This window comes from Rhyacophila brunnea, unplaced genomic scaffold (genome assembly GCF_057557595.1).
Source record: "Rhyacophila brunnea isolate RB1 unplaced genomic scaffold, BYU_Rbru_1.0 scaffold_8, whole genome shotgun sequence".
Classification (NCBI taxonomy): domain Eukaryota; kingdom Metazoa; phylum Arthropoda; class Insecta; order Trichoptera; family Rhyacophilidae; genus Rhyacophila; species Rhyacophila brunnea.
The window spans coordinates 32,904,946-32,916,479 of record NW_028233350.1 but is presented as its reverse complement, the minus strand read 5'-3'; the positions used below and the strand labels follow the sequence as shown (position 1 = coordinate 32,916,479).

The window sequence follows — 11,534 nt, the reverse complement described above, 5'->3', positions numbered from 1 at the left end:
TGTTAACTTTTAAAGTAATATAGACACTTCTGACAGTTTAGACGGCTAAATTATTGTAACAATATATAACATAAATATGATAAACTACCCTCGATAGCCGCCGATAGCGGCCAATAGCAGTCTTTTGTATAGAATAGATGCGCTGCTTGCGGATGCTTAGTAGGTACAAACTGTCCACACTCTTTTTATTGAAAATTATTATTGTTATGTAGAATTATTCAATGAAATATTTAAGCATTTTTTTGTATAAATAATTATTAAAAGTATGTTTCATGGTAATTTGTATTTAAATGTCACGCTAAAGTAAACACAACACAGAAGAATATCATAGTTAATATGAAGAATAATATTATTTATGAGATATCATGTAATTACAAATTCTTCAATTAGATGGATACTTGACATTGATTTCCATTGGTATAATAATAATTTCCTTTACAACCTTTTTTACAATGAGTGCTGATTGCGACAGAAGTCGCGATCGGCAGCTACTGCTCCGTGTAGCGATTACACGCCGTTTCGCGTGGTGATTCCTGTGCAAAAGCATATTCAAAATTATATTATAAAATTTTAATTAAAAAATACTTTTCTAATTATTTGGAAGTATTTATCGCCTATTGGTTATTGAAAACAGTTAAAATTCTGAGATAAGTGTGTGTATGTCTCATTGGCGAAGACTTCATATTATATGATGACTTTATTATATAATATTCAATGGATATTATTCAATGGTATCATTTAGTTTAGTCTATCATAGACAGTCGTATAAGCTACCGCCAACACAGCTCAAGTGAAGTGAACTGCATTAATTGGGAGTAATGCACGCATATATAGATACATGTTGTAAACAAATACGCCGATGACGTCAAAATTAGTATCATGTTATCGAGTGACGACATACTGTTTGTTATAATGGCTATTGGCATAGCGGAAATACCAAACAGTGTATCTGAAGCGAAATGTATGAAAATTTTTAAAACAATCTAGCGAAGCAGTTCTAGTTTCATGAAATGCAATCTTTCTACTGCGACGTAATTTTGTATGCAGTTAATTTCAATGAAATATATATTATAAAAAGTAAAATATAATATTTTTATATTCAGTAAATTGTATCAGAAAACGGGATTAAAATTCAAGTCCCGTAGCTATGGCTGTCCAAACACTTTTCTTATGTTACCCACAGCCGACCTTCCTTCAATAGGTACTCTTTGCCAACGGTATGACTAGAGTCATGATGTGAAACGGTGTTTAATCTAACGTCATCTGAGATTGACTTTATTCTTTGCGCCGGATGCATGACGACTCAGATCAAATGGATGATTGGTACAGCAAATTATAACAAATTTGTCTTGTTGTTGTTGTTAAATCACTGCTATTATAGAATTTGCAAGCAATCTAAATAGATGGACTATAATTGCGTAATGTATATAAACAAAATTATAATACGTGACTCAGTTGTTCCAGCATTCGCCAGCTTCTAAAAATCGTAATTGACATGTGGCGTTTAAATTCATATCGAGTATGCTATAATAATATAGCAACATCAAGTAGGCTGTGATCAACTATCCAGTATCAAAATTGACTGGGTTCTACTACAGTCTCCCATTGTCATTTTTCAACTTGAACAAACTTACCTATTACCTATATTCGACTGCACTTATGGTAAAAATAATAATACATTATAATTTCTTCTACATAACCTGAAAAGTTTATTATAAATATATATAATATGAAACTATGTGCTCATCTTCGTCGTTGGCATGATGCCTGAGCTTAGATTTCGTTCACCATCTGTTGTATATCAGGCGAGTACTAGGTGAGGGTCAGCTGAAAGGATCCTGAAGGTGTTTACTGGGTTGGAATAGAAATGGATCCACTCTCTACAATAGGCCAATGCGCTACAATGCCTAGGTACGTACATAGTAGAAAATATGAAATAGAAAAATACTTTTTTTGTTGATATTTATATTACAGTTGAATTGTTTATGTGGATTGTAAGTTGTTTCGAACTATAACCCCACCCCAACTTTAGAACGATCGTAAGATAACTTTGATATAAAGACATTATATCAGAGTTCTATGATGGTAACGCAAATTCAATTAATAAAAGGACGCCTCGATTACTAATGACAATCAATATGAAACCATTACATTATAATAGATTATTAACTGAAAATGAAATATCAATGATTATTATAATAAATGGTATAAACTTAGCCAATATAACAAATACAACTAAATTTGGTAATTGAAGAAAAATAATATGTAAGTAATAATAGAGATTCGTCAAATTTCATCACGTTGTACAACATTCTTGTACTCGATACCTTAGTCATATAGAGAAACAACTCAAAATACCTAGTTCTAAGATATGTAGTAGCGTTTGAAAATTTTGCACAAATTCTTATTTCAATGTTAAAACCTTGATTGAAATAAATGTATATATTTTTTATTTAGTTCGAATGAACTTAACAATACACAATGAAATTACCAATACACAATGAAATTATACAGTTTAACAAATAATCAACTCAGACATTCCCGTTTATAATTGAATTAATAAATGATTAATCCCAGTTATTCGATTTTGTGACCCGTTGAAGAAATTTTAGATTTTTTTTTTGTTGAATTATAAAGAAAATATTTCTACATCGAATGGCATTATTAACTCTACTCCGAACTAGGGTATCGATATTTGTTTTCTCTGTTCAATAATAGTACATTAATACTACAATCTTTATAGGCATTTGGCAATTTAAACCCTACGTATATTCACCCTTACTGGATAGACGGAGCATGTTATGATAGTAATCCTGAAAAAAATTTGTATGTACGCAATATCATACTGTTTACATTATCTTTATTCCACTACATGTATACACGTGTCATTTACTTTATATGCACCTATACACTCAAAGTTCTTTTATAGTGCATAAGTTTAAATCGTCAACTGTATTTGCATTTCTGTATTATTTGAATTGTTCAATGGTTCTGAATAGTGTGATTCATTCTAGGCTGTAATGTAATACTATGATCATACCAAATTTGCGTGAGGTTCGTCAGTTTTGGCACGAAATAAGACATAGTCGGAAGAGTGCCTAGCGGGACAAATCGATACAATAGGGTTGATGTGAGTACAGTCGGGAATAACAACCATAAAAAAAATCATATAAAATCTTCCCTAATTTCATGCACGAAAAGTAATAGCATCTGCACCACAGAACAGATGACAAATAGAATACCGATAGGCTATATTCAATACGCCGCATCTTGATGCAGGGTTTTGAATGTGTGTGTCCTACGAAAATGAAGCACGCATTGTGCAATAGTGTGTGTAATACACCAACATTAAATGAGCGTAAATGCATAAACCGAGAGCAGTTTTCAGTAGTCGACGTAAAACGTATTCTTGACACGTGTTAAGTTAAGTTTAGCCCGGATTCTTCCTTACTCGATTCGGTTACCTGCAATCGCCTTACCCGCTATGTATTTCAGTTTCCATTATTTCTGAGTTCCCTGATCTGCACATATTATTTACTGTTAAATAGTTCCCACCATAGAAACACACCTCGGTATAGTGATGAAACAAAAATATAGATCAAAGAACACTCACCCGGGCAGTAAAAGAAGTGAGTTCGAACCACTCTCGGTCCAACTGTTTTTCTGACATTTTTTTCTAACATGTATGTTTTTTAAGTTCTTCAAAAATACTTCTTAGTGGAAATATATATCTACATTGTATTCAATAAAATAAAACACAATATTATGTAGTTCTTATTTCACAAAATTTAACGATATTCAGGACCGGTTTCATCCGCTTCAATGAGACGTTATCAACTGATATATACATTTAATATTTTAATATATGACAATACAACTAGCGTTTCAGGATTGAGCTAGTAACTGTCAAGAAACCGCACTGTGTATGATAGCTTCTGAAATTTAAATTCGAAAAGATGGATTGATGAGACAGCACTAGAGTGTCACGATTTAACTCAATAATTGTGTTAAGGTAAGAATCTACATTCTACATCATCCCTCCCCGCGGGTCTATTCTATACAAAAGGCGAATATCGACCGCTGACGTGCTAACGTGATAATGTGTTAGTATTTGTTACATACATTTTATATTGAAATATTATAATTGTAATTGTATTGTAATCAGTTAATCAGTCGAAACTGTCTCTCTCTCGCTCTCTCTCTATCGCTCATGCTCTAAATTTTAGCACAGGCAGGGGGCATGCCGTTAAAATATATCATTTATTGCAACAATTAATACTGGCTAATTATAATTGTTACAATACGTGTTAATAATTTGATACAAACATACCCTAGTTAGCGGTTTTAGCGGACGAAAGCAGCCTTTTGTATAGAATAGACCCGCAGCAGACTGTCTGGATTGTTGATTAATTTACTATAAAAATTACTGCTTACCCTATGTTTATGGTTAAATATTTGAAATATTTAATTATTTATTCGTCAGTGTTACGGTACATTGTTTTATGTGTTTTGTTTTATACGACATTGTGTTTGACAATACAATATTAATAATTCAATATATTCAACCGAACAGTTTGGGCTTTTCTATTATGAGTAGGGTTCGACATCAAAAAAATATAATAATGCCTGGGGTGCAGAACCCGACTAATAATGCATGGAGCGATTTAAAATTCTATCCGGTGCATCAACCACGTCGCCCGAGGGCATCTCTGCGCCATCTCTCGGATTAAAAAACAAATCGCAGAGCGGCGTTTTGCATAAATCTGTATTATACACAAAATATGAGCCATTTTATTAAAATGGCAGCCGCGCAAAAAATGGCGGCCTTTATGTTTATTAAATGCGCGCGTTTTTTGCGGAATCAATCCACTGGAACCGCTTTAAAGTCAATGTAGTGTGAAGACTTCAAATTTTATTTTGCGGTAGGCATTTTATTTTACTAACAGGGTAGTTTTTTGGCATTCGCATTTAAAAGCCTACTATCATGTAGTTATGAACGTATATTAAATTTTAACGTATTATCACTATTTTCGCGTAGAGTGACTTCTCAACCGATGCATAATGTTTGTCGATTCGCTATAAAATTTAAATTTCTCCCTTGTTGAATTAATAAGATTCCGTGGTCCCCTTATTTCAATTTTACCTTTACCTAACCTAACTATTTATCCCTTTTCATCAAATTAAATTGTAAATATTGTAATAATATGTATGATTTGTCGTTCTTAGCCAAAACTCTCTGGTTTCATGATAAACGGTACACAGATAGGCGTGTCCAGAGTAATTTTGCTAAAATAAAAGGTTCCGGTTCTCATGCTTCCGAGGTTCGGTTCTAGTTCCGTTTCCAACTCTGGTTCAAATGTAAAAATATGACAATCGTTCACCATTTACATACATGAAGACGAATTCTATATTTTTTTCATTTTCTTTCGTTTCAGACTAACTCCTTCGCAGCTCCAGAGCGGCATGGGTAACATGAATGGCGGAGGAGTGGGAGGAGGCGGCGGAACCTTAGTCGGAGTACCAGCATTCCAGCTGAGAGGAAGAACAGGAAACATGGCGCCCGGATCACACTGCGCGCCATACTCACCATCCAGATTCCACATTGATAAGCGGTGCCAGCACAGGTGCTCGTGGAAGTGCTGCTCCATCGGAATGATTCTGCTTACTGTCATCTTGGCAGCCATGTTAACTTATTTCGCAAGTGAGTAACTCTTTTATAATTAATTATAAGTTAGCTGTCGGACGACAGTGCCTCTTCACGAGACAGATATCTAACATAGTTTGATTCACAACTTTACTTTGTGATAAGTTGGGGAACATTGAATCCGCACGATTCACGATTAAAAGCACTAGTAACACCAAAAACTCCGCCCTCGTCACTTCTTTCTTTGTTCTTTGACCTAGCAGACTGGTTTACCTTCGACTAATCAGATTCCTCCCATAAATTCGTGGTGGTGTAAGAATACAGAAGAATAAGCGTTATAAAAGTAAAGCTGTTTCAATTCAAAACCCATACTTATCTTACTGTCGAACAAGATCTTCTTGTCAACGTGTTAAAACTGTGAACTAACAAGCCCCTCCTACTTTTAACCGCACTTCGACTGCAACGACTTCCGGTTATCGACGAGTTGTCCACGTGTTAAAACCTTGAACTAACAAGCCCCTCCTACTTTTATCCGCACTTCGACTCCAGCGAATTCTGGTTATTACCTAGAACTTCTCGTCGGACAGTAGGTCCTTACACTTAGAATATATTTTGGTGAGATTTATAACTAAAAACAACAGCCATGTTAGTAATAATTTTAATTAAATTTATTTCATGCGTAATTTTTATTTGTGAATATTCTTCTTCTCGACATGGCGTCACATATTGGAGACCAGTGACCACTAGGGCGCTTAAAAAATTGCGGACGTGAAGATCTCTTCACATGTTTTGGCGTTGTTTTTTGTATTATATATTTTTTGTGCTCCTCTCTCCGGCCCCTTTTCATTAGAAAGTCTCTGGAAATTCAGTCAAAGCACACTTTAGTGCGTGTAGACTCAGTATTGGGTATATGCTACTAAAAAAATCACAGGCGTAAAAATACTGCTCGTTCTTCACATTCAAACGTAAGGCCTCGTGATACGCTCGATTAAGATCGAGTGTGGTGCAGGGCGGTTTCGTTTGGAGCATTCTATGTTTGTGTTGTTCAAAAGTTGTATTAAAAATGATTCCGAATTAGGTATGTAATATGTTCCGATACACATGCCTTGGTATCAACATTGTTCATATACAGATGCTCTCGGACCGCTGCCTAGAACAATTCGATAGAATTTCAGACAATATACAACTGTAAACACCTTCTTGTTAATATGTTATTGTCATATATTATGAAATATTAATAAAAAATATACTATTTGATTAACGCTACAGTGTAAAAGTCAATAGAATATATTATTTCAATCGGCATGATTTAGCTAACTATCGTGTTAGGAGTGAGTAATTAAAATTATTTTTGTAAAGGGGTTTTCAATTATTATTCAATTTGAAAAAAAAAACTTAATGGTTAGGTAGTTACATAATAATAAATAACTAAAAACTACATTTATATAAACAGTTAGTATAGTTAATTTCATGTTAGTTAAATTACCGTTCAATTGAAATGGTTCTAAAAATGATGAATCATGAAAGGTTTTATAAAATAAACTTAGATAAGTACCTACCTATTTACTGTTAAAGAAAGCTTATTCTCACGTCTAATAGGTAGTTTAAAGAACGGCTAAAAAGTGCACCGAAGCCATATAACACTATATTGTTCATGTATAATACAGAATAATCAATTTCGTTATAACACCTGTGATGGGGCTTTCTATAACACAAAAACAAAAAGAAACCATTTCAATGGCGGATCGTTAAACAAAAATGTATTTTATTCTTTTAGGATAGGGGGCAATCAATCATTTTAGATAGACGAGGATATTTCGTGGCGTCAGTATCGCATTGCTCTACGACAATTTTATTTATAAAATTGATTTATATGTGATTATTTTTCGTTCTCAAATTGTCATTTAATTGCCTGATTATATCTACAATAAAACCTACATTAGTTGACTTTTTTTAAATGTGATACCAACCTATTTTGTCATATCAACATTCGAATACAAACGAATTTTAATCAAGTATCTTATTGTTTTCGCTACGAATGTGTTACTCTTTTTACCCTTTCAATACAAAAATAGTATGGAGTATTGTTTAATTAATAAATCTTCAAATACCTATTTTACCATATTATCACTCTTATGTTATTCAATTGCCATTGTAAAACTTTATATGATAAATGTGCAATCATAAAAATTATCATATTATTCGGTCGAAATATTATAATATTTCGGTTACCTCGGTAACTGTCTGTAAACTGTTACATGTAAATTGTACGTAAAACATTTCACTGTGGCACAGTTCGCCGTGAGCTTTCTTATCAGAAAGAGGTGACCGTATACTATATGGTCTCCAATTTTATTAGATTCAATATGAACATTAATTCAATTTTCATATCTGATTTTGGAAAAATTCAAGAATGAAAACTTAACCTAACCTAACCGACCTAAACGATCCAGTAAATGGACTATTTTCAAAAATTGTTTGCTGCTGGCTTCCTGTAAAGTGTAAGCCGACAATAACAGTGTTTTATTTAGACATAAATCTTGTCAGTACTATACGACCCAATGAGGTTAGACGGTCTTTAATATACGGCTATATATTTCCGATACAACATTTCACGGTGAAGTGTGATACGGCGAACTGCATACGTACAAGTTTCCAGACACGAAATAAAACATCGAAATGAGAAAGATATATAAAAAATCGAAAAACCACAAAAATGTTCAAAAATGTTAAAAAAAAAAAAAAAAACAACGTCCACCTACTCAGACCCTAACTAAATTATATTAATCCCGAAGCGATTTAATTAAACAGTAATATTGCCTTAGCAATTGGCATATTGCATATTGGCATGGGAGAATAAACGACTGATATATACTCCCAATTTCTAAGATCATGGACAAAAAGAGTAAGACATAATTATCTAGCCGAGCGATATATAAAAAATATCATCAACGTTTTCCGATATATGCTACAGTTCGACTAACAATATTATTAGTTTTTCTACGAATGATCCAAATTTGTTTTTTATATTAATCACATTTCACACCTTCCACATAAATCTTGTAGCAATAAATTCTTTTTCTCATTTTGATAATAAAATAAATTGTGGGAGGAACAGTCTGGAACTGTGCCAGCTCTTCTAGCTTTGGGCAATATAAAGAAGAAAAAACAACGCCGCTATGAAACATGGATGTTTTTATTTTTAAATCATTTGTGCTATGTTTACAAATGTACCGGTCTAAACCAATTACATTTACAATTATCGGAAGAACATAATAGTATAAACGTCTGAACGAATTTACTGAAGTCGTTATTCAAATAAATATTGTTGTGGAACTATTTTAAAGGAATAATTAATAAGTATTTTAAACATTTTTTTAATATAACAAACAACTTTTATATTATTATGACGATTAAGGAATTAAAAACTTCTAAGCTTGAGTCGGTAGGTAGGGTACAATTAAGATCTCAGAATAGCTAAAATCAAGATTAAGATACATTGTAAATGTAAAATTGATATCATCGTCATAGATGATGTTTTTATTTGCTTATTGCATTATTGTCAACTAACTATGATGTAAGTTTGTAGCATTCTCATATTCGATTAGGTATCAAAAATCACAACGACAAAATCGATTGCTGAAGGTTTACTATCGCTAATAAAAAAGGTTTTTTGGAAGGACATCGCATGAGGGAAACGAGCACCGGACCTATATTTTAAATATATTTTGTTGTCGTCAGATTTAACATAATATTGTGTACTGAATTTGGAGTCACTTTGTGCGCAGCAAATATGTGACAGGGTAGTTATCAGTTAACATTTAGATATACCTATATAAGTACATGGAAATATCCGCAGTCTCAAATAAAAGTAGACTTTGCAAGCAAACTATTATATTATTTGTGAGACCCAATTCACATTTTGAATTAATTTGTCACAGAAACCAGAGATTCATAAAACCACAAGTGCGTTAAAAATTTTAATTGCGTTTTCCTGAAAGCGTTATTTTGAGACTTAAGGTAGTCTACACAGAACAGATAATAAATAGAATACCGATTGGCTATATTCAATACGCCGCACGTTGAAGCAGGGTTTTTGAATGTGTGAGTGTCCTACGAAAATGAAACACGCATTATGCACGTGCAATAGTGTGTGTAATACACCAACATTAAATGAGCGTAAATGCATAAACCGAGATCAGTTTTCAGTATTATACGTACAACGTATTCTTGACACGTGTGTAAGTTTAACCCGGGTTCTTCCTTACTCGAGAGGGTTTCCTGCTATCGCCTTACCCGTTGGGTATTTCAGTTCCCATTATTTCTGAGTTCCCTGGTAGTCTAGGTCTCGTGTACAGATTATAACTAATGTAATCGTAGAGTACCTACAAGTACCTAAGTTGTTGTATTATTTTCACATTAATAATATAAAATTGATATAATTTTTTCGTAATATTACACTTATTTCACAAATGTTTCAACCGAATAATAAATTATTTCATCTCGGTTTACAATAATTAAATTTATTTTAAATTAGGTCAGTTTTCACTTAACTAAACGAATCGGTTGAAATATGTTATTAGTTCGTTTTCAGGCGGAGTTAATTAACGTGATGCATGGCTTCCTAGAATAATAATAATTAATGAAATACATCAAATGAAACTTTTGATGAAATTAAAACACCGATTCAATGTAATTAAATTTGTGACATCTACTCGGTTTCGTGGTTAGTAAAAATAAAATGAGCATATTTTAAATTGTCGATGGTCATGTGCTAGTAAGTTGCGACTCATGTTTCCCCTTTTCTCACAAAATTTTCTATTGTATATATTTAGTGAATAATCCAATAGATCATTAACCTTTATTTAGCACACACAGAGCACGTTAGTCTAGTTAGGTACTATAAAATAATTGATAACAGAAGGTTCGAATCCCGTTGGCACAGTGATTATTTTTCTACATTTTTTTGGTTTTTTAATTTCATACTAAATTTATCTCTAGCGACAAAATACGAAAGGTGCAATTCCAGACATGTTACTAATATTTTAATTTTATATTGTTTTTAATAATCACTAAGTACGTATTTAAAAAACATTAGTAGGATTTTTTAGTTTAAGGACAAACTTATAGTTTAAAATAAACTTATAAAATTTGCATTTGCTGAACAAATTTATCTTATTATTTATTTATTACACATTAATAAAGTTATCTCAAAGATTGGATATTTTTAATTCGTAGTTTGTACGCATTTTTTTAATTTAACAAACATCGATTTATCTAGGAAATAAATCTATATGTATAACTTGAAATCTATTATATTTATAATCTAAGTGCTTTGATTATATAATTGAATAATATATCATCAACTCGTTTCTAAACCTTTGTAAGGGTTTCCCTTTACTATTTTTAATTTCGATCTGTTATCGCAAATGCGTACCTATAGCGTTGTTTTCTATTCACAATTGTCAAAATTTCTAAATTGACTTAAATATTTACTATGCAAAATAAATCTACAATGCCGAGTATATCATGTCCTTCATAGTACGGTGTGTAAGAAACTGGCTTCTCATATGGGGCTTCGGGTTCGGTTCCCCGTGAGGTCTACTACTGAAATACTGTTTCACTACACCACTGTCATTGGGCCGCATGGTCTGTTGTAGTGTAAAAAAAGAATATTATTATAATAATCACTATTTACAAAAAAGTAAACATTGTATAAATTCTGATTTAACATTCAAACTAGATTATCACAAAACTGATAAATATCACTTAAAGCAGGTTAAGCCTTGCTGATGATATGGCAATTTATATGGACGGATACAAATTACGAATCCATTTGAATGTAGGTGAACTTTTTGTTCAACAAAGAGGCTTCATTTTACAAAGCCAA

The 11,534-nt window shown here is 32.5% G+C and overlaps 1 protein-coding gene across 1 annotated transcript in view; it reads left to right on the top strand.

Annotated features, from left to right (window-relative positions):
* The first annotated feature begins 5,463 nt into the window (after positions 1-5,463).
* The window catches only part of Ten-a (Teneurin-a transmembrane protein), a 105,615-nt gene continuing 99,544 nt past the window's right edge, over positions 5,464-11,534 (top strand). The window contains 1 exon segment of the mRNA XM_085958669.1: positions 5,464-5,701. Within this exon segment, the coding sequence (XP_085814795.1) occupies positions 5,464-5,701 (238 nt within the window).